The sequence below is a fragment of the Sciurus vulgaris genome, assembly GCF_902686455.1.
Source record: "Sciurus vulgaris genome assembly, chromosome: X".
NCBI lineage: Eukaryota > Metazoa > Chordata > Mammalia > Rodentia > Sciuridae > Sciurus > Sciurus vulgaris.
The window spans coordinates 130,828,347-130,853,269 of record NC_136471.1 but is presented as its reverse complement, the minus strand read 5'-3'; the positions used below and the strand labels follow the sequence as shown (position 1 = coordinate 130,853,269).

Below are 24,923 nucleotides of genomic sequence, written 5' to 3'. Positions count from 1 at the left end.
AATTTGTGAGGGTTCTAATTCCTCAACACACTTGCCAATACTTGTTATTATTATTATTTTTATTATTCCATGCTAGTGGGTAAAAACTAGTATTTCCTTGTGGTTTTGATTTACTTTTCCCCAATGGACATGTTTTTATGTCCTTATCGGTCAATTGTACATGTTTTATGAGCTCACTGGCCATTTGGAGGTCAATGGGGAGGAGATATGTGATGAAATTCAACAGATTAGTGAAGCAATCAGATACAGGAATGATATCCTATAGTTTAATATTTCATTCTTTCTGCTAGCACATTGAATGTCCTAAGGAATTTTTGAGTAGCTTTAATCTTGAGACTGGAATTTGTGAACTAACTATAAATCACTTAACCAAAACATGATGAAATGCTATTTAACAAAACACTGAAGGAAGCAGTAAGATTAATAACTAAAGAAAACAAATTACTTCAACACTCTAACTTTTAAAAAATACTAAGAAAATAGAACTATATCTGTCCATTGGTTAAAGGTGTTATCACTGGCTCCTGGGTCAAAGATTCAGACCTCAGCCTGCTAGTCTATCAGCACAGTATGATGTGTTAATGTGGTAGGGAAATGGGGGGGGGGTGGAATGGAAGGGTAACAACAAAAATGGCAAGCAGGATCTCAATGTATACTGCATAACAAACATTGCAATAAATGATATGATAAGCATTGTATAAACTTCAGCTACAATCTGTGTTAGCCTTGCCACAATTCAAAAAGGCTTTTTAAAATTATTGTTCCTCCTGGCAATGGTTTGCTTGTTTGTAACAGAGAAAGGCAACAAAGTCTTTACCATGCCCACAGTCTCCTCTTACTATGGTTAGCAGCAGCTGGGGACTCCTTAAGCATAAAATTCTATTCGGGTACAACAGAATCAGTCTTATTCATAGCTGATAGGCCCAGGGGGGACCTGGTGAGTGATTCAGCAGTAACCTAAAGAATAGGACCTTGTGAGGAAGCATGAAGAGATTTTTTTTTTTTCCAGCAGAGACGCTTCTGCCCAAATTGAACAATCAGGATCCTTTCTGTTGCTAGTTAGCTGAGATACATAGAAAATGTTGTTCAATGGGTGCTGGAGCAGGAGGACACTGGAACTGAAAGGAGCATATTTAAAGGTAGTATGATCCCATGGTAGCCATCCATGAGTTCTTTACATCATGGTCGACAAGGTATTCAAGGCTGGAGACACAATGTGTACCTTAGCAATAAGGGAACTCCTATCCTTAGTGTCTACAATGTCATCATGTTTTTTTAACAGGTAAGTAATTGATCATCAAGAACACACCTACTGTCTAACCTTCATACCACCTAAATACTTCAGTAGCTTTCCCTTGCTCCTAGGTTACTTCCAAATCTCCTTACTCTGTAGACTAGAACACTCTGATTCTTCTTGCCCAATACCACCCACCCCCATCTCTCTAAATGCCTCTTAGGCCATTCTCTCCCTCACTCACTCTGCTACTTTCTTCATTCAGTTGCTTCAACCTGATATGCTCTTGGTTTCTCAGGATCTTTGCACAAACTATTTCTTCTTTCTAGAGTGCATTTCTGCTGTCTTCACCCACCTAATGCCCCTTCAGCCTGCAGGTCTGGGCAGAGACCTTACTTCTTCAAACATATCAGATATTACAAAGGCCACAGCAAGATCAATCTGGTTCTGTGGCCTGCAGGGAAGGGGGTGGGGTGTGTCAGAAGTACACCCCATGATTCAGTGATTATCTATGTCAAGTGTTCACTCAGGAACACAAGCAGGGGTTTGAGGCCACACACCTTCTGACCTCTCAGAATGTTTCTGCCAAGTTCCGAGGAAAAGAACTATTGAGCTGGATGCCCTTGTCACTTTCCCCAGGGAACAGTGAAGGTAGGGCATCCACACTCAGGGGACATGTGTTCCCAGGCACAGAAAGGAGGAACAAGAAGGAGAGCATGTACTTTACTTGGTGTAATCGATACGACTGGAATATGTGCAGATTGCAGTGACCTATTTTGAAAGGGTCCTGTTTTAAATATATGGGTGATTTTACAATTTTAAAAGAATAATGTTGTAAAGGAAATGACCTCCTTCTAATGTGTCTGTTGTTAACAACTAAAAACTATAACCAAAATGACATAACGTTTCATACCAACTAGGATGGCTGTGAACAAAATGAAAAATAATAAACAAGTGTTGCTGGGGATGTGGAGAAACTGGAACCTTCATCCACTGTTGTGGAAATGTAAAATATATACACTTTTGAAAATAATCTGGCACCTCATCAAATGAGTAAATATAGAGTTACCATAATGACCCACTCATAGAAATATATCATGAGAAAAAAAATACATGTTACAAAATACATATGAATATCTATGGTAACATTATTTGTGGTATAAAAAATGGAAACAATCAAAATGTCCATCACCTAATGAGTGCATAATGTGGCATATTCTTCCAATTGAAGATTATTTGATTATATAAAGGAATGAAGACCTGATTACAACATGGATGAAATTTGAAAATGTGCTAAGGAATGTTTTCAAATTTAACAAAAGAGATATTAGCAAAGGACCACATGTTGTACAAGTCCACTTATATGAAATTTCCAGATTAGGCAAATTTAGAGACAAAGAATAAATTAGTGACTTCTCAGTGGCTAGGAGTGGTGGTAGTGAAGGAAATGAATGGAAAGCGAATGCTAATGGCACAGGAATTCTATCAGGGAGGATAAAAATGTTCTAAAATTAGCTAATTAGAAATGGTGTTACAACCCTCTAACATTCAATATTAAACCTCTTTGAATTGTATACTTTAAATGTGTTAATTTTATCACTTGTGAATTATATCTCAATGGAGTCATCAAACAAATGATGGGATACCTTGAGTTGACATAGGAAGGTTATCCCTACATAACCTCGTATGTCCGTGGTAGACCATTGAGCACACGTGTGCCTCAAGTTATTGAACACTTTTCTAATTATCAAGACAAATCTTACTTCTTGCTATGAAACTAAAAACCCACATGAATGGAACCACAGACCAGAATGTCCTTGACCATGTACAACATAATAATAAATGGAAGTTAGAAAATAAAAATGAAGAAACAAAAAAAAGTCGAAATTGGAATAAGGTATTAGCACTATGCCAGAAAATAAAACAAAAGGAAACAAAAAATGGCAAAAAGCTATTTTCACAAGATTATCTTTAAACAAAAGGAATGACTTCAACAGCCCCAAGCAAACTTCAACATCACAGTCAAGGCCAAAATGTCTCACAGGAGAAGAAGATAAGATCATGGCCCTGTTGCTATGACTTCATTGCTTAATTGTGTGGAATGTACTCATTGTCCTGGGTCACCAGCAGGCATTATACACACACATACATGCACGCACACACATGTATCTATGTGTGTATATGTACACATGTATGTTACATAACATATATCATATAAATTATGTAAACATAAATACACATATTTGTAGAAAGTTAACTTTAGTATATAATTTATATATCATAAAATTTACCCATTTCTAAGTATTAAATTCTGTTTTTTTAGTGAATTAGCCAAGTTGTGCAATGATGACTATAATTCACTGTTACAAATTTTCATTGAATTATGTGGAAAAATGTGATTGCTTAGATGTCTTTTTTCTCTTAGCATTTGATTTTAGATAGTTGAACTTTTTATAAGTCTGGTGTCTAGTTCACTGTAATGTTTCTGTGTTAACCATATGTGAATGACTGGTCAGACCATTATGAATCCCAAATAACTAGCAAAAAATGAAATTTTCCCTCATTTATTATATTTTTAATTTTCTAAGAGGGTGGTCTTAGAAAGGAAAAGGATATACTGCTACTAATTTCTTCACTTCTCTGTATAAGATTGATTTTAATCCTTCATTTGCAAATAAATACTTATGATTCCCATACTAATACATACTCTAAAATAACTTTATTGAAATATAATTTTGAAATCATAAACTGTACCTGTAAATTGACTGAATTGTGCAACCATCAACATAATCTGGCTTTAGAACTTTTCCATTACCACAATAACATCCCTGGTACCCATTAACAGTCATTGCTCTTTCTCAGCCCTAGCCCCAGGCAACCATTAATCTACTTTTTGTTTGTGTGGGTTTGTTGAAAGCATTATCTTTTCATACAGATACAAAATATTAATATCTCCTTCAACAAAATCCCAATTCTACACCAGGATGTTAGCATCAGTGATATTTAACATTTTTAAGTAACAAATTAAAGGTTTCAAAGAAATCTCTGAAAAACAATTTCATGAATGTTTCTCCACTGCATAATTTCAAAACTTTCGATAAACAACCAATAGACAGCATTTTACCATCATGCAATATTTTTCTCATAAAATCAAAAGTGTCAATTCTACCCCATTATAACCTCCCCAAATAATCCCAAACACCTTATAGCACACATTTCTCATTTTATTTTCAGTCAAAACTCCTAGATAGACTTAGCCTCCCTCAAATTTGGACCATAGACTCAATCAAGGAAAGGAAACTTCTCAAAAGGACATCCTGTTTCCAACTTTGTAAGTGCTTTAGAAAACATTCTAGATATTAAACTCTCTTTAAGGTTGATCTGGAATTATTTCAGACTAGTTAAAAAGCCATCAGTTTTCCCAGCAACCTGATAATATTGTAGGCATTTCCAAGTTAAAATAGAGCTATCATTTTAAGAAACAATCATTAATTGAGATGTTTTAATGATGATGGAAGAATATGTAGCTCTTACAAAATAACTGTTTGTTCCTTAAAAACAGATGGAGAAAATTCTTGTCATGGTAAATCAGAAGTTGACTCCACCATATATAAATGTACATATACATGTATATATATACCATAGTTCCCAAGAAAGTACCATTTCCACATTGCTTTTCTCTACTAAATAATTAACCATTGGTCAGCATGACAAAGACATGAATTGAGTCATTTCCACATTGCTCTCCAGCACAGCACAACTGTGAAACAGATACATGGTGTTTTATTTTGGGTTTGTACCACACAGTTACAGTCATAAAACACAATCCTTTTTTTTTTTTTTTTCACGCCAATCCATGGACTTCTGATAGCAGCCTTCATGAGCCATGGTTGCTGGCTGCCAAGTCTGGCATGCTGTGGTGCTCACAAGGGTACTGACCTGGTTTCTATTTTCAATTGGAATTTCCTCCTCTGGGGTAATTTGATCCCCACCCTCAGGGGCATTTTCCTGGTTCCCTGTTCCATGCCCCACCTAGCCCCTTGCTTTGGAATCAAAGAAAATTACAAGCTCATCCTCTGGCACATTTCATTGAGAAGCCTTGTGGTCATTATGCTTTAAATCTGGTGGGAGCCAAGACTGTGAGCCTCTGTGAGACCCTCATAGAAGACACCAAGGTGACATTTACTTGGACATTACTCAGGAAGCTGCTGAGATCTAAGACAAGACCTGCAGGAAATGATAGCAGGAGGCCATGTTGTAGAGTTAAAGCTGGGACGTTTCCATGCAAAGGGTCACAAGAATGTGGAAGAGTCAGCCAAAAGAAACATCACAAAGTGTAAGACTAGACCACATCCCTTGGCAAAACACAGGCTGCAATGGCAAGACCAGGAGTTCCCTTACCCCCCGCCCCAGCTCTTGTAGCAAAGGTCTCAGAAAAGCTATACAAAATTGAAAAAATGGAGCAGTTATATTTTTAGGGTGAGCCCTTGGAGGCTCTGTAACATTTTCTCTTCTGAGGGAGCCCTGGATACAGTAACCTAAAAACATCCAATGTATAGACAATAAGAACCAGAATTTTAAACCAATGAATAAGTGGCACTTTTCAGTTAGATTCTCTTCTTTGAACTGATAAAAACAGCAATGCTCAAAAATTATTCTGCCTAGAAAATTAACTAAATAAGCTATGAAATAAATTACTATTTTAAAACTTAAATCCAAAGGGTTTTCTGGTGACTTAGAGAATGGATAAATGCAGATTGGTTTAGGACACTATGACCTATATAGGGATGCATCTTGCTGTTTATTAAAAAGGAATTCTTATTTTGCCTTTGTACTTATCTAATAATAGACATATCTATAGGGTTTATGGTAATTTGAGGCATAGCTTTAGACTATAGATAGTCATACATTCTCAGTAAAGGGCAAGATAGTAAATGTCTTGGGCTTTGCTGGGTATATAGTCAGTTGCAACTGCTCAACTCTACTGTTGTAACAGGAAAGCAGCCACAAACAATACACGAAGGAACTGGTATGGCTGTATTCCAATAAAACTTTATTTATGGGTACAAAAATTTGTACTTCATATAATTTTTCACATGACATGAAATATCCTTCTTTTGATTTTTTTACAACCACCTAAAAATAAAAAAAAATATTCTTAGCTCATGGGATACATTTAAAGCAGGCAAGGGGCATGATTTGACCTTTAGGCCACAGTTTACTACCCCTGATTTGACAACTGAGCTACTGCAATATTACAGATATTCTACTACATATCCTTACATACAGAGCAAACTGTACTCTGTGGGGCAAGGGGGGCATAATTTGGCATTTGTCCAATTATGTTGGTATAATGGAGGCAAACAAGGCAATGTCTTTCAAACCTCAAAGGGAGGAAATCTTGTGTGTGCATGTAATTTTTTATTTAGATTATTCATTTACATGTCAAAAATGATAAAATTAGTCATCTATGTTTGGTCCAAAGAATTAGTATATTCTTCTTCTGATTGTAAATCACTCCATCAATAATCTTTTAGATTTTAAAGCAGGAGATCAATTTATAAATATTTAAGGTACACTAGTAAATGGAAGCAAATAAAAGAAAATCTTCAGGGAGATGTTGACCAAAGAATACAAAATTTCAGTTACAGAGCAAAAATTAGCTTAAGAGCACTATTGTACAACATGAGGACTATAGCTAATAACAATGTATTATATATTTGAAACCTGCCAAAAGAGTAGGCTTTCAGTATTGTTACTACAAATAAAGGAATGAAGAGATGACCATGTTAATTAGCTTCATTTGGGCATCCCACAATGCATACATATTTCAAAACATCATGTTGCACATCATAAATACACAAAAATTTTTAAATTAAAAATAAATTTTAAAAGTCTCTAGGAATGTGATTCTCAATGTTTTCCTTTTGAAAGTTTGAGGAACCAGAACTGCTAAACACAAGAAAATAGGAAAGACTGGCAATTCTACTCAAGCAGTAATACCAGTCAGTCAATTTATAAAATATCCCCTTCGTATTTATTCATATGTAATTACTATGGATTTATGGGTACTGATATTAGTGGGAGGACCCTCCAAATCTTACATTTTTGGTTTAATTAGGTCATGATGAAATATATATTGGTATCCATTACAGAAATGAACTTACAGGCCAAATTGGAAAAGCAATTGGGATAGATTGACACCTTTTGAAAAAAATCAGTGTTCTCAAGAGAATTAAACTAAATGCTGTGAAAAAGTGAGTGGATTCCCCTGTGAGCCAGAGTCCTTGGTTGATTTCACTTGCCATCTTGCACCTCAGCTATCACTGCACTTCCCCAGGTAGATGCTGCCCCACCAGCATGGGCTCCAGAATAAATACACATGAAGCAGAGCTGACAGAAGAGGTACATCCTCTGAGACTGATTGCTGGACCTAGGGTCAAACCGCTGAGCTCTGCTTCAATAAGCCAACCAAGCTGACCCACAAATCCATGAGGATATGCGATGGTACTTTTAAGCCAGTGAATGTTAGAGCAGTTTGTTTTACAGCATTAGAGTGGCAATAGCTAATAGGTACAAATATAATTCTATGTTTTAGAAAACACAGCTATAAAGCACCATTTTGTATAGCTATGTACATATGTGTATGCATGTATGGAGTGTTTTACTTCATTCCTTTCTAGTGATACTCCAAAGTGCTACCCCCCCACACCAGTGTAGAGATTTCATGGAAATCCCCAGAGTTCTTCAAATTCAGCTTCTTCTTAGGTTCCTTACAAGAGTCTATCGTCCCTTAAAAATGTTTGCAATAAGCGATGCCTAGTACCTACATGGTGGTATTGTCCACCTACCTTGTTGAAAGTAATAGACTGGGCTCAAGGTGTCTAGGTTCTAAAATATATTCTCCCTTTCTAATAAAGTTGAAGGCACAATCATATAGTGAAACCATGCAATAACTGAACTATCCAGTAAGAGGATGCCTATGTTTGCAGAATCAGACAGCATCAGCGCTTTTGACACCTTTTTTTAAATGGTGGGAACCAAATATATGCAGGAAGTCTTTATAACTGTGTCCCAATGATAAGGTTTCACTCTGTGGTCATCCTGAATAAAAACAGCTATTAAGGTTTTTTTTGAACCAGTTCATCTTGATAAGGGTCAAAGTTTTCCCCAAGAGAGGTCTATGAACTACCACTCCCTTTGAAATGAATGAATAAGAATGCACATATGCCATGAATGCCAAGGTTTACATAACCGTTGTGCTGCTCAGCACTGCAAATCCATGTGTGACCTGTGTTTATCTTGTTCATAGATACTTTTGGAAAACCATGATGAGGGCAGAGTGCCAACTCTCATGTACCTTTTCCGGGCTGCTGCAAGTTCAACCACGTGGTGTCATTACTGAAATGGATGTTCCATTAGAACAGTCATGCAAAGAGGGAACGTGGAGCATTCAGGCAGGGCTAAACTCTGCCACATTTCAATCAAAAGCACTTTACTAGTGAAAACACAGGAGTCAGAATAATAAACTCATCACAATGCTCAGCTGAAACTAACAAACAGGGTGTTCTTTATTTATGGTTGCATATATATTGCTGACAAGAAGAAAACTGAAATCTTCTCTGATGTCATTCTCAATTCACCTTACTTTCTCCTGTTGTTTCTAGACATTTTTGGCATCAATGATCAATGGAGACAGGAATGTTTCCACTGTGTGGGAAGGACAGGGAGAGTAATTTAAAAGATTATCTTAAGGGGGAATAGGTAGGAGATCACCCAGATCAGGGGTGGGGTAGGAGGTGGGGAGGGTATGACTATTATTATTATTATTATTAAAAATAAAAAGGTTTTAAAAAAACGACCTCAAAAGTATCATGTCAAGTCAATGACACAGAACAGTCAGCTGTTGCTCAGTGGTTCAAGCATTCAGTCTCAGCAGTGAAATGAACATAAAAGGATTTGAGTCTTAGCTTCCCTATTTACTAGCTGTGTGGCCCTGAAACAGATACAAAGTTGGTGCCTCAATCTCTTTATATTTTAAATAGGAATGATAAGAGAACCTACTTCAGAGGTCTGGTAAGGATTAAGTGAGATAACATGTGGAATGTGCAGGATTCATGGAAAGTATTAAATAGATATTGAATGATATTACTAATATTATTATTACTACCACTACTACTACTACTACTACTACTCTAAGTTAAACTAGGTATTTCTAAGAACTGTAAATCACTGATTAAATTCACTGACATTCAAGCACAATCTCAGCATTAGGCACAAGTTATAAATGGCCAAGGATACAGAGTCAAGATATGCCCCATGGTTCTGACCTCTGCCTCCTTGGATTTTATAGTTTTGCTATGAATACGTCTTCAAAGAAGCAACTACAAGCAAGATAGATATTATGAAAGTGGCTGCACAGGGGTCTCAAGGAGGAATTCACAAGAATAAGAAGTGCTTTCTGCAACAAAGGTTAAAATGTGGGTTTTCTCTTTGCCAAATTAAGTTACAGGGTGGTTCAACTGTAGTCTTTAGCTGCAAACGTTTCTTAAGCAGCAGTGATAAACAACAATCACTTTTCAGTCAAGCAAAAGTTAACTTCATTTGTGTTGATGTGTAACTTTAAGGGTTAAAAACCTCTACCCATCAACCAGAAATATCTAAACTGATCTTTCTGTTTTCATTGTGTGGAAAACAAATTACATTAGACAATTCTCCTGGGCTTAGAGGGGAAAATTATCTATTGCAGTTCCCATTTATATTAATGAATTTAGACCAGAGCACTTCTGAATTAACTACGGAGTTTCCTGATATTAAATTTAGTAGAATATATATGTAAAATATATCATTATCTACTAAGTGAAGATTAAATTATTTAATAGACCTATAATATCAATATCCTTAAAGGCATGTACATAACATATGGGTGGAGTTAGGATAATGCATGACTAATTTAAGTGTAATAATTAAAATAATCCATGGGAGAGATAAGACATCTTATGAAATTTGATATTTCTGTAGGTACTTCAGAATTCAGGGGTTTCAGTCATGTAGCAAACCCCAAACAAGACTATACATGCTCAGGATGATATTTTCTGTTTGCAGACACCCTCCCTCAACCAACAATAAAAAGATATAACGCATTCTGCCTTCCTTGCACTGGTCCCTGCCCTTCCATGCCACACCAGTCTTACTGGATTGGCTGGGCTTGGTGCCAGAAGGAGACAGGCAAACAGGAGGCCAAGAGGTTAGGATATGGATTGTCTACTCCATCCCTGCTTCTCTAGAATTTCCCCTGCTGCAGTACTCTGTGACCACATTGCTGACATCCTTTCCAGCTGATGCTGGAAATCACTGAATTCTGGTATCACTGATCCCTCCCTGGTAACAACATCCCCTAATAGCGTATCATTGTGTGCCTCACACCCCTTATTGACTCCTTAAATCTATCAGTATATCACTAATAGTTCACTCCAAGTTAAGATTTCTTGAGTATCTGGTCTATTTCCTGTTTGAACCTTGATTGTTTGACACTAAGCTCTTCTCTATGCATCAATAACTAAGATAAGAAGATGCCTTATCTTTAGAGATAAAAGCAAAAACTAATTTACATTTTGTTCAGACCATCAAAATGATATCATATCACTAATAGTCCTGTTGAAAGGCATGTGTGTACTCAAAGAAATACTATTACATGTTACCATTTTCAAATTCTCCTAGGAAATTCAACATTCCTTTGTTGCCTATGATTACTCTGGATCTAATTAAAGGGACACCACCAAGCTTAGGACCTAGGGCAATGTAGAGGGCTTTGTGCCAGTGCGAAGCAGCACCCACCTGGCACAGGATTGCTCAGGAAATAGAGAGCCAAGTTACTACCCAAGTTGGCAAGATGATCTTGGCTTCTTCACTATAATGGGGGACTTAGACAATTTCTTTAGCAGATATTTAATCAACAGCAGAAATGGATCATTCAAAAATATTTTTAAAGTTTATTCATCTAAACTTCTATTGCTGTTCTCATAAAATCTTCTCCCCAAAGCCATAACTTCAAATTCTTCTGGAAACTTCACTCCAGAAATCTAATTGAGCTGACACCCCAAACACCCAATTTTTACCATAGTTTTGTAAATATAAAAGTTCTAGGAGTGGGTTATGGCTCAGTGGCAGAGCTCTTGCCTAGCATTTGTGAGGCACTGGATTCAATTCTCAGAACCACACATAAATAAATAAAATAAAGGTCCATCTACAACAACAAAAGTATTTTTAAAAGGTTCTAAGAAGAGACAGGGCCTCACAAGTTGCTGAAGATCTTGCTAAGTTATTAAGGCTGGCCTCAAACTTGTGTCTTTCTGCCTTAGCCTCCTGAGTTGCTGGGATTACAGGTATGTGTCACCATGCCTGGCAGGGAACTGTTTTTAACCCAAGATTAGGAAGAGCATTAGCATTGAGGAGTGAAGAAACAAAGAGGTCAAGGTGCCAAGGCTTCTGGAAGGACCACAAGGACCTTCCCACAGTTATCCCCCCACAGTGGAAAACATGCTGTTTATAATTGTGACTCACATCTAGCAAAACTATCTCACATTTTGTCAATTCCTTCTCTTAAAAAGCAAGGAAACATAATGTGCCATACAAAATGATTCTCAACAACATTAAATGTTTTGATGTCTACATAGGTAGTATTAAATCAGAGTTTCTTGATATTGGGACTACTGACACTTGGGGGGCTGAACAGCTCCTTGCTGTGCTGTGTGTTATATGAAGTTTGGCAGAGCATCAGATCTCTACCTACTAGATGCCAGTGGCACCCCCATCAGTGTGACTATCAAAAATGCCTTGAGACATCATCCAAATCCTCTGTTTGAAAACTACTGGCTTAGCTTACCTTGAAAAGGAAATTAAGGAACATACTGGCAGACTACTCTATGGAGAGAAAGCATTCCTGGACTTACTATATCTATCCTTCAGGGTTCTGCAGAAATGACCACTAGATTAGTAAACAAATGATGGCACTGAAAACCTGTACTAGATTATCCGAGTCACCTGGGGTAAAGTACTATATTATACTGTCTGGATCTGTACTACCAACAAATCAGCTTTTGTAGGATTTGAATCCTCACTTAAGTTAAGTTTGGAAACTCCCAGGGCAACCTGGGTTAAAAATGGCCAGGCAGCCAGATTCATCTACTCATACATACTTATTGGGTGCTACCCGATGTGGGATTCTGCTCCAGACAATGGGGATATGATGGGGAAAGAATTATTGTGTCTCTGCCCTGGATAAACTTCACACCAGTCAAGAGAGACAAACAATGGATATACAATATGAAACCAAGTAGTGATGCAAACAATAAAGGCAGTGGCTCATCTATGATTGATGGTAACTAAGTGGGCTCAGAAGCACTTCAGAGAGAGAAGTCAGAAAAGGTGACAGTTTTCTACAGTTTGAAAGATGCAAAAAGGCATGCCACACAAATAATATTCTGGGAAGAAGGGACAGCAAGTACAAAGGCCTTGGACAGGAATGAAATGGTGAATTTTGTGGAACAGAAAGGACAATAATGTGGCCAGGCAACAGCAAGCTGGAGGAGGGTAGGCAGTAGGAGGCAGAGAGGATCATGCAGGAGGCGGTGGAAGACCAAGGTCATGAATAAAGATATTCTAAATGTAATGGAAACAAATCAGAGAGTTTTAAGCACTGCATTTTACTATTTCTTTTTGTTTTTAAAATATTGCACTAGACATAGGGGTAGTCCACCATTCACTGAGATGAGAGAATCTGGGAATTGTACAGGTGAGAGGGAAGTAATGAATGAAGAACAAAGTGAAGATTTCGTTTGACTGAACAATCACATCATCTCAACTAAGTTGAGAGTCAACTGTATCTAGTGCAGGGTTATCACACTATGGGGAACAGGAAAAGTTAGTAATAGAGGTTCATCACCAGAAAAGATTAGGCAAAGTGTAGTATTTATTCTCAGATGACCGGCAGATATCTCTATCATGCAGCATCCAAAAGAAATATGATTGTTTTTCAAATAGCAGTGGTATTTAATGAGTAGCTTAGTGAAGGGGAGATATAATTCTCTAAGATGATGGGGCTCCCAGACCAATGAGGACTTGTCTGAGAAAGGTTCTAATTGAAGCAAAAAATAGTGATGCTAGGAGAGAAGGCCAGAAAAGGCATCCATGATTACTAAAGATATTAGTTGAAGGGATTCAATAATCTCCCACTTATTTGTACATTGCAAACTTTTTGCTTTTATGGGGACACAAATGATAAACAAACAGAGTGATATAAAAATGCTTTTATGAAAGTGAATTCCAGGCCATGCCACAGGCCAGTACAAGTTCTGCTGAATTTCTAGATGTCTCCACTGGCAGCAATGATGGGCAAAAATTGATACATATCAGAAGAGCCCTACAGCAGTGCCCAGTTCTTGACATATTCTGAATTGTCAAAGAGTACCCTGTATTCAACATTACTGAACAATTAAGTGAACCCAATGACTTCAAAGTCTTTGAAAACTGAATGTTCATGTGGAGCCAATGTGGAAACTTTTATATTGAAACCAAAGTCATTCTGGGTGAAAAGTGGCTTTCTATCAAGGTAAGTGACTTAACACTTCTGGTGGGCTTCTTAAGGAAGGGTTAAATGGAGCAGGGTACAGTCAGCATCTGATTACAAGGTTGTGGTCACAAGCACAGATGGTGGGGTAACCGCACCAAACAGGAAGTGAAATCAGCAGCACAGAAACACAGAAGTCAGTCAGCACAAGGGAGGAGAGTGAGCAGCTTGGGGTGTCCAAAACTAGGCCTCACCTACTGGATTTATGCATTCAACACATATTCATCAAGCACCTACTCAGTTCCCAGCACTCTACTAGGTGACAGTGATAGCAAGGTCAAAAACCACTTAATAATATCCCCAATGAGTCTTATACCTCAGAAGCTGATGATTTTTATCCCTTTGATGTGCATGTGATCTCCATTTCCCTGCCCCAGCTGAGGGTAAACAGAGGTTGAGACCCTAGGAGAGAAAAGTCACCAGGAAGTCACTGGGCCAAACTTTTTATCCAGTGGCACATGCCTGTAATTCCAGTGACTTGGGATACTGAAGCAGGAGGATCACAAGTTCAAGGTTAGGCTCAGCAATTTAGTGAGGACTTAAGCAACTTAGTAAAAGCCTGTCTCAAAATAAAAATAAATAAGTAAATTAATTAATAAATTAAAGAGCTGGGGATACAGCTCAGTGGTAAAGTGCCCCAGGGTAGCACAAAAAAGTTATATTGAACAGAATGGATATTTAAATTTTGTGTTTTTTATCTGTACAGTCATATTAAAGACCTATTTCATCAGGTGTTTTAACAATATTGATGGCCACATTAACTCCCTGAAGGTCCAATATTTGGTTGTTAGATTGTTACTGTGACAGAGGGGATAAGGAGAAGGATAATTAGGTTTAACTGTCTCAGACATCTCAATGACTCTGAAGAGCATGTAGGCTCAGGATGCCTGGACACAGCTCTCAGTTCTGTCACCGTGAACACTACTGCTCTAATACTAGATTGGAAATAGAAAATCTGTCTAACCCACCAGTTGGAATTGAGGCTGAGATGGTCCCAGACTATCTTTAAATACTTTGAAATTTGTCTAAGACAATAACAGCGAGAACAATATAATACCCTACAACTTCTCTAGGAGCATTGCCAAAGCATCATTGATTTATTCAGGTCATCTTCAACTTTCATACTCTAGCCTCTCTAAATCCCATCCACACTAAGTCCGGCTAGTTTGCCATCCTAAGCATTTCTTGAATATGCCAATGGCTCTCAACCACCTACCCAGCCACCATCTAGTATTGGTCATCACCAAGTACCTCCCTTGGGTCCAAACACCAGGATGCATTCTGGCTCCTCCTCACCCTGACTTCGATGTTGGGACCAGAGCAGGCTTTCCAAAATACAAATTTGATCAAGTCACCAAGAGGTATCAAGGACAATACCCAGCTGGAAGGATGGAGTAGCCATAAACAGAACATGGGAAAACTGTGGGAGGAAAGGTTTGGAGGAGATCATTAGCTGGTAACACACATTTTTGTTGTGATGATAAAACAAGATGACAGTTGTACTATACTTTGAAAAGGTAGGACTGATTATATAAATGCAGGATGCTCTTATCTACTCCAGTGTGTGTATTTCACTCTCTATAACACTTAATGTTCATTTTAAAAGATGAGTGAGGTGTTCTTAGCAACTCTTAATATTTCCACTCTGTAACTCACTTTGTGGAAAATTGATCAAAATCCTGGCTCACAATAGATCCTCAGCACATGTTTGTTGAATGAGTAAAATGTGAGCCATGAATTTCTTATATGCAGTTTCACTTTGGACACAAGAAAAGCACTGAAGAAAGAACAATAAATAATTGCCCCTGTATTATATTTCAGAAGAGATGAGAAGTACTAGGGACACATGGAGGGTAATTATTATTTTTGAGGGTAATTATTTTGCAGGAAAACACACCAAGAAAACATCAAGACCACGGACAATGTACAGTGGGGCAAAAACCTTGTTGAACTAAGTAAGTGGAATATTTGTGCTGAATGACAAAGTAAGCTCTGGAATTATCAAGATCCAAATGAGGGAAGTAGAAAAAGAGTACAGCATTAGAATAGATCTAAAGCCCTGAAAGTTTATGCCAATATGAAAAGCAACAGGTCATAATTTTAGAGAACATTCTTTCCACGTGTACCTGATTCAGGGATGCTGAATGCGACTGCTTTATCATTCTAAAGACTGGGATCCTAATTAGAATAAGATATAGTTCATGCTTGTATAAATATATCAAAATAGATTCCACTGTCACATATAACCAAAAATAACCAATTTTTTTTTAAAAAAAAAGAAAAAAGCACATAAGAAATTTTGGAGAGCCTGGGTGATTTCTTCCAACTTCAAGTCCCAATAAATTCTCTCTGACATCTTCCTTTCTACAGTCTTAAAACAAAACATACATACTTGATGATGTGCATTAAAACAAAGGGTTATTTAATCAGCAATTCTTCAGAGTTTAAAAGGGGACATTAGCATCAGCTTGACTTGAAGTTCATGACTTGAAGAGAAAGAGGCAGCTGAACTAAAGCAACAATGTTAAAAATTTTGATGATGTGTTGGGTGAATTTGCAAAATTCCAGCAATAACTATTCATAAAATGAAAAGATGCATGGGTATTTTGTAAATTAAAGAGCCAGTTCTCATCTTTCCTCTTCTACCTGCACTCTTATGAATAGCATAAAGAGACTTCAGATCACAAATCAAAGGGCACCAGCACTCAGATAAATACCTGGAAACACCATGGGGTGCATAAGGAGCACAGACATTAGCTACTTCAGTGCAAAGCAACCTTTGCTGAAAACTGATTACCCTTGAGACCACTTAAAAGGGTAAATCTCTGAGTTGCCAGTGTCTCTAAAGAAAAGAACAAGCATCAGTAAATCACAAGTGTCTCAGTTGGCATTTCAAAGCAAGTAACTATGGCCAAACAGGGGAAGGAGCTGTCACAGGTTCCTGGAACAATAGCTTAGAAAGGGCCCTTAACTGTTTTCTAATTCAGGCTCTGATTTTTCCAGAGGAGGAAAGTGATGTGGAAGAGGTACCAAATTTGCCCCATAGTTGATTCAGAACCAGCGGATGGCACCTGGAATCAGCAGGGGCAGCTCAGAGATATCTGAGCCTACCATTCCTGTCCATGTCAACATCTTTCTTGAAAAAAAAAATTATGTAGGGAGTGAATTTTGAAGGATGAAAATTCCAGACAGATAACTGTCTTTGCCTTATTATAAATATTGATGATTCTTGTCAACTTTCTGTCTTGTCTGTTTCTCTCCAGTTTTTAGAGTTGGCAGTCAGAATGTGAATCTCAGCAGTGAAAATTGTGTCAAGGAAAACTCAGAAAATTAGCAGATGGCAGAACAACTGCAATGTCTCATCTCAAAACGACACTTTTTTTTTTTCAAATAGAAAGTAAATGTCCAAAGGCTGGAGTAAGCTAAACTTGCTGTCTGTCTCCTTCCTTTTGGGGGCATTTAGAATCTTCAGATATAGTACTCATTCCTCAAACCTCTTTCTTTTCTCTCTTCTTGCCCCCTGCTCACCTCTCTAAAAAAATAAACTCAATCTAGAATTTGGATTTGATTAGTCATTAACCCTGAAATTTTGACTCCTTCTTCAAAGAAGACAAACCCCATGAACTGTTTGTCTGCCACTCCTTGCAGTACCAGAAGCGCTTGACACATAGTAGGTCACCAATAAATATTTGTGGAATATTTAAGTCAACAACCAGAAGAAAGGTCACCATGAAGTAAAAGGGAGGATCCCACAGAAGACCCTCCTGGCATCCTCTTGTATTAAAGTGATGATGGGCCACATTCTGTTCCTCCACAACTCAGAGGGAAATGTGCACCCTCTTTCCAAACAGAAAACTGAATGCATCCCAAGACACCCCACGCCATTTCTACAGGGACTCCACTAGCCACACACTCAGTTCATTAGGTGCCCTTACCTCCTGTCTAGCCCCATTCCTGTCCCTTTGATGTATCTGACCGAAAGACCGGCCCAACCCCAGGAGCCTCATTTCTTAGCCCCAGACGCAAGGCTGCGACAGGGTCCAGATCCCCTGTTCCTGACACAGTGACCACGGCGCAGTGAAAAGGAACGCTGACTCCGGGGTTTGGGGTACCTCACTAAGATATTTCAAGGAGCTCAGCTGAGTTCCCGAGCAGGTGGTACTCCAGGGTGAGGCCCTTGGCACACCCGCTCCCCCAACCAAGGATCTCTGGAGAGCCTCGGATCCGCGCTGTCCCTTCCTAGACCGGCTAAGTGGCGCCCCCTGTTGCCTCTGTGTGCGCCGGGACACTCACCGCGTAGTGCAGCTGCGGCTTCTCGCGGTATGCTGGGTCCCCCATGTCCCCACCAGGAGGAATGGCGAGTCCTCCAGAGCAACCTAGGGTCGCAGCGTCTCTCCGAAGTTCTCTTACTTCACTGTCATCTCGGGGCAGCCCTTGGGCGTCAGTCCTGCTCTGTGCACTCTGAGCGCGGTTCAAAGCGCCCCTGGCGCAGCGTCCCGCAGAGGAGCTGGTGGGGACCGGAGGAGGCGGCGGTGGTGAAAGGGGAGGGGGAGGAGGAGGAGGGAGCGGCCGAGCCTGATGCGATGGGCGGGCGTTTAATTCCTTCCGCTCCTGGCGGGTCCCTGCTGCTGTGGCCACCGCCAGCTGTTCGGGGCTGCAGGGAGCTCGCCCACGACAGGTGTCAGGCCGGCCGACGCTCCCGCCTCCTGCCACCCGTTCCTCCCGGGATCCCAGGGCCCGGAGCTGCCAGGGCTGGGGCTTCAATAACAGCGAGGAGGCGAACTTGGGTTTCCAAAAGAGACTTTCACTAACTTTCAGTGAGGTGTGGGCCTAACGCTCTGGAAGGCGACTCCAAACCTTCTCTCAGGGAGGGTTGAGTTTTGTTTTTTGAAAAGCCCTCCTGTGCAAGAGTCTCAAATGTAGGGACCTTTGGAGAGGGTAGGATTGAGGAGGACTGAGTAATACTTAGTTGGGGAACTGCTGAGGGGAGAAGACCTGGTTGGATGCTGGCCCCCGCAAAGCCGTTTAAGGCTAACCGAGTCTGCAGAACCCAGGCAGTCTGGGGAACCTCGCTGGAGGGGGAAGTCCTGGAGAATTTACTGGAACGTGAGGAATGGCTTTGGAACCAGGCTGGATCTAGGTATTTACTGCGGGGGTGGGGTAGTGCTGGAGGCGTTGCTTTCTGTGTCTTAGTTCTTAGGTGCGTATTGGAAAACGGCATTGTAAGGGTTTGGGAATAGAAGAAATGTACAGTCTCATCGTTAATGCTACCAAATCATTTTAAACACACACTGCAGGTTCACAATAACACTGAAAATTGGCCTCTGCTCTGAAATTCCATTCTGGAAACACGTCTTTTAAAACACCTTGTAAAAAAATGGCCAAGTTCTCCCTGAGCCCTGGCACTCTGGAATTTATGTACAGTCTCCCAGAAGCTGATTCCTGACAAAGGCAGGATCTGGGGCTAGAGTGGAGACTCCACACCCATGAAATCAACGAATCCAAGCCTAAGAGGGGTGGTTAATGAAATGGAAGATGGGTTTGAGTGTGACTTGTGCCAATTCTTCAGGTTCCTGCTGTACTGGACTCCCAGAGTGACCTTCCAACTGCTCTGCATGGGGAGAGGTGAATAAGATGTATCCAGTACCTTTCAGTTGAACCCTTACAATTTAGTTGAAGAAGACCACCCACCAGCATGTAGTGATTTTAAAACAACTGGCAGAATAATTATAAGTAGCAATGTAAATGTGAAGACAGGGATGCAGACATCCTGAGCAATCTACCACTAGATAATCCCATGACAATTAATCTGCCTGGAAAACTGTATGGTTATACCTACTAATGCTGATCATATGCCTACCCTCTGACCCAGCAATTCTAGTCCTAGATATATAGAGAAATGAGTGCCAATGTTCTCATCATATGCTAGAATATTCATAAAGTTTTAGACATAACTGCCTAAGATGGAAACAATGTAAATGTGCATCAACTGGTGCATATAAACCAACTGTAGTCTTTGCAAACAATAGAATACTACTTAGCAGTAAGAAAATGCCTCTAGTGCACACACAGCATGAATTAATCTCACAAACATGTTGAGAGAAATAAATCATAGGAGTATATACAGGAAGATTCCAATTATTTATTCTGTAACTAAAATAAAATGTTGAACAGAAATAAGTAAATGTGATCCATAGTAGTAGAAGTCAGAACAATGTTTACTACTGTGGAATGGCCTGGGAAGTGGGTATAAGGGAACCTTCTGGGGGTGCTGGAAGTGGTTTATGTCTTGATCTAAAAACAGCTACTGGAGCACACACATATGCACACACTCATTGAGCAGTATAATCCACATTGATGCATTTTACACCTTTCACTATGTGTATTTTACTCTGCAATAAAAATAAAATTTAAAATCAATCCCCTGCTCAAAATAAGAACTTCCAGTCAGAGTGTTGCCTCTTAAAAATTGACATTTTAAGAGAAAGTCAATTGAACTATTTGTCCAAGTCTCTCATTATTCCTAAGGTCAGTTCTGCCCAAAGTCTTCTTTCCCTCTGCTATGCTTTAAAACACAGTAAGCCCATTCTCCTTGGAAGCCTTCCCTGCTCAGCAACACATCCAGGCAGAGCTGGCAAAATGACATACTGAAGTCTTCTCTTTTCTTACACTGTCTACTGCTACTGAATACAACCTTTAGAGTGAAGTCATCAATGACCCTTAGAATATGGCAGAGAACCAGCTTGGTCACCTGGCACGTTTCATAGATTTGTACCTAGGAAGCCTGAGGAGGGCATGTACATGCATGGCCTAGGCATGCCCAGTTTAGGGACTTCTGTTTCACTGTTGTCTGTTAGGAAAGTCTCCAGCCTTAGGAGTCTTCCTTTTGTCATAACATCATGAAGCTTCTTAACCTCCAAATATGAGCTTCCTACACCAGACTGTTTATAAACATGAAGTGAGTTCCTGGGTTTCCCAAAACGTAATTGGAGTTTTTTGATCATTAATCCTGAGTAAGTCACCTCTTAACACTTGGTCATCTTAGATTTCACATATATTCTGCCTTTGAAAAAATGTATTGTCACTGATTGACACTGTTGTAAGCCAAAACATTCTGTATACTTAAATTTTAGGAATGATTTTTGTTTTCTAGCATATTTCTTACAAAAATATCATCATTAAATTGGCTTGAAATTTTCAAGTACCATAAGATTGTGATTTATTTTCCATGTTTCAAGAGTTTCATGAGATAGGACAAAGCATTTAAGAAAATAAATTATCAGCTGGGTGTGGTAGTCCATGCCTATAACCCCAGCAATTCATGGCTGAGGCAGAAGGATCACAAATTCAAGTCCAACTTCAGCACCTTAGTAAGGCCCTAAGCAATTTACTGTGACCCTGTCTCAAAAATAAAAAAGTAAAAAGGGCTAGGAATGTGGCTCAGTGATAATGTGCCCCTAGGTTAAATTCCCTGTACAAAAAAAGAAAGAAAGCAGAAAGAAAATTAATGATCATCTGAACTCAAGGTATATTTTAAACACTACTCTAATAAAAAATTTTATTTGCATATCTCTACTTCCAAGTATCCTTCCCAGGTTATTTACATTCTAAATTGGTCACTTATTCAATAAATATTTTGAATGCAATAAATGTTTTAATATTGAACTATAAAGTAATATGCCATCAGGTTTCAAAATTCTAGTTTGATCATTTATGGTGCTAGGGGGAGAATAAAGGGAACAGGAAGCAATTAAAACCTTCAGAGGTGACTGAAATTAATTTAATTCATTGCCTAAGCCACATAATATTCTCTTTTGGGATAGAATTTTTTTAAAAAAAGTAATTTCTCTGATGTTTATAATTTTCCCCAGAGCAAAGTAAACTAATCTCTATGAGTTACTCTAGCAGTATAACCTGTAAAAGAAAAGGAGTCACACTAACCGTGGAATTTCTGCATCTTCCTGGCTTCAAATGTTATACCATTTCCAGGACTGGATGCTGCCCTTTACCACAGAGCATTTAAGTCAAAACTTTTGAATCCATTTAGTACATCTGACTATAGATTGAGTTCAATTTGTCCACATTTGGTGCCAACTGAAGGGTGATTACTTCTTTTAGGAAAACATTAATAAAATTTGTGAAAGCAGACTCAACCTCAGAGACCAGGAAGAGCTGAGCATACACCCACACACATGCACACAAAAAACTTAAGATCAGAGGACAGACCCTTCTTGAAGGATCATTGTCATTACTGTAAACAGAGTGCTATGAGGCCCTTTTGGTAGGGAACCCTCCTGTCCAAACTCTAGTTCCTATATTCTTCCATCCTACTAGCTTATTAATCCAGCTCTCAAATTTTTTGAGAAAAATTGATAATGTATATTATTCTGCTTAATGAAATCTCAGAAAATATTTACTCATCAAACCTTCACCCAGGTAAAGAAATAGAATACTCTAGCATCTCGGACCACTGCATTATAATACCATCCTCCCTTCTAGTTGCAGACACTGTCCTATCTATGGTGGACTTAACTTTCTTGCTTCCCCTTTACAGCAGGGTTTTCCAACCCCAGCACTGGTGGCATTTGGGGACTGATAATTCTTTGTTTTGGAGGCTGTCCTGCACATTATAGCATGTTTTGTAGAATCCTTGGCCCATACCATCTAACTGCCAATATTATTCCCTATCCCCCAATTATGTCAACCAAAACTGTCCCCAGACATTGTCAGATTTCCCCTGGCACAGGAGCTGCAAAATCACCCCTTGTCAAGAACAAACTGCTTTTTACAAAATTATGCATCCATAAATATTAGAGCTTTTTCTAACTTTATATAAACAGATCCACAAGTATGTTTTCATTATATCTGGCTACTTTTGCTTGACACTGTATTTTAAGGTTCATCCATGTTGCTGTATGTAGCTGCTGTTCATTCATTCCCAATGCTGTCTGGTATCCTGTTGTATGTGGTTCACAATATTTATCTTTTTAACTGCTGATTGACATTTATGTTCTTTCCAATTTTGGACTAGTGAAAAACACACTATTTGAACATCAATGTACATATCTCCTTATGCACATGTGCATGCCTTTTTATAGGGTACAAACCTGAAATATAAATAGAGTTGCTGGGTCATAGGCGTGCATATCTTCAACATTGCTGGGTAATGCCCAACAGTTTTCCAAATGGATTGTATTAATTAAAATCTGTATTTACCCTACTATATAAATAGACCAAACATAGTTTATATAAAGGCTGAACATAGTTTATAGTTGACTCTTTTAGGTTTCTTCATGGGACTGTAAAGATCAAATTTAAGAAACCAAACTCCAGGATCAGGAAGGAGAGCTGGGCAGTAGCTCAAGGCCCTTCTTATCCAAAATCACATGTCTTCTGAAAGTGAAGGACCTACCAGTACTGCTGGGTCCCTGGTATCAGCAATGCCATTGCCAATTTCAACCACCCACATAGGCAGGAACAAAGGACACAATGGTTATGCTTTGGAGGGAGAACATTTTATTAGGCAGAAGGTCAACATACTGGGGGGAAACCTCACTATACAAACTGCAAACATATGTGCCACGTCAAGAGTTACCATTCTGCCCTATAGCCATAATTTCTTCCCTTACTCTTAACCTGCTAAGAGGAATCTAAAGAAGGACAAAGGGCCTGTTCCTTTCTCCAAGTAAGTTAAAGAGACAATCCCCAGCCAGAGAACAGACTTGGGACCAATATCAGTGAATGAAGAATTCCTTGGTGGTCCCAAGAACACTGCCTGGAGCTGCAGTCACATAGGACAGACAGAGAAGGGAGAGGAATTTGCTCTTGCATAGCTTCATGTTACTGCCTGCAGCTTCAATCCCTAGGAAAAAGAATATCACAGAATTGTGTATCAAGTAGGACTGAGAATAGAGGATGTGATGATTCAAGAGTGCAGGGGAAGAAGGCAGTGATAGGGAGTGAGGGTAAATAGACAATTATAATAGGTTCCATTTGCTTTCATTGGTTTTTCCTGTTCTTGCCATCTTAACTCACTGAATAACTGCTACCAAGTGCCAGGAGGCCAGGAAGATTGCCCCAAAAATGTATCCACAGAGAGATGTTTCTAAAATAAATCTTCTATTCTAGGGTCATTGGGCAAAAAAGGAGAGGCCACGAGTCCTCTAGCTACGATTTTCCAAGTAACACCTTGAAAATCAAGAAATCCCTTTTAATTTATATCTGTAATCTATCATTAATCTATTGCCTTCACCCCTTTTGATTCCAACCTCCTTTCCTCTGCACAGTGTTTTAAGTGTCTAAAGAGAGCAGAATGTCCATGACTACAGCAACACTGTAGGTGCTAGAATAATTATTTGAAATGATAAAGCTTTCATTATTTATTGAGTACTTATGTCAAGGGCCCTGTGCAAATGGCAAATCTAGATACTCAGAACAATAGTGCAAGGAAAGCATAATTATACACATTTTATTTAAGAGGGCAACTAACTTGTTTTGCAGTTAGTAAATGGTGGAATTGAGAAGTAAATGGAAGTTGGACCCACATCTCTTTGCAAACTAGCAGAGCATGTTTCAAAGTGGAGGCTGTGTTTGATAAGTCAGACTCATAATTTAAATTGCCAGCTCCCCTCCCTATATATCCTAGGCCAGTGGGTCTCAACTCAAGATGAATTGTTCCCAAAGCGGACCCTTTGGCAATATCTGGAACTACTTGGGTGAAATGCCATTTGCATCTAGTGGGAGGAGACCAGGAATGCTGCTTAACATCCTACAATGAATAGGACAATCCCCACAACAATGATCTGGCCCCAAATGTCATAAATGGTGAGATTGAGAAAGCTTTCATAGACATAAGAAATTCATCCTTTCCCAATAACTCAGGAGACTGAGGCAGGGAGATTACAAATTCCAAGTCGACCTCAGCAATTTAGCTAGACCCTCAGGAACTTAGCAAGACCCTGTTCCAAAATTTAAATAAATAAATAAATAAAAGGACTGGGGATGTAACTTAGTGTTAAAGTGCCTCTAGGTTCAATTCTCAGTATCAAAGAAAGGAAAAAC

At 39.0% G+C, this 24,923-nt stretch overlaps 1 protein-coding gene across 7 annotated transcripts in view; it reads right to left on the bottom strand.

Moving 5' to 3' along the window:
- ARHGAP6 (Rho GTPase activating protein 6) overlaps nt 1-24,923 on the bottom strand; it is a 483,185-nt gene that overhangs the window by 246,914 nt on the left and 211,348 nt on the right. For 3 of the 7 annotated variants that reach the window (XM_079123133.1, XM_079123134.1, XM_079123136.1), the window contains exon 1: nt 18,156-21,370. The exons of the other annotated variants lie outside the window; for them this stretch is intronic. Coding sequence is in view for 2 of the 3 variants with exons in the window: in XM_079123134.1 (XP_078979260.1) it covers nt 18,156-18,200 (45 nt within the window). In the remaining variant the exon portion in view is untranslated. Of the gene's footprint in view, nt 1-18,155; nt 21,371-24,923 lie in introns of those variants that run through there. 7 annotated transcript variants of the gene reach the window in all.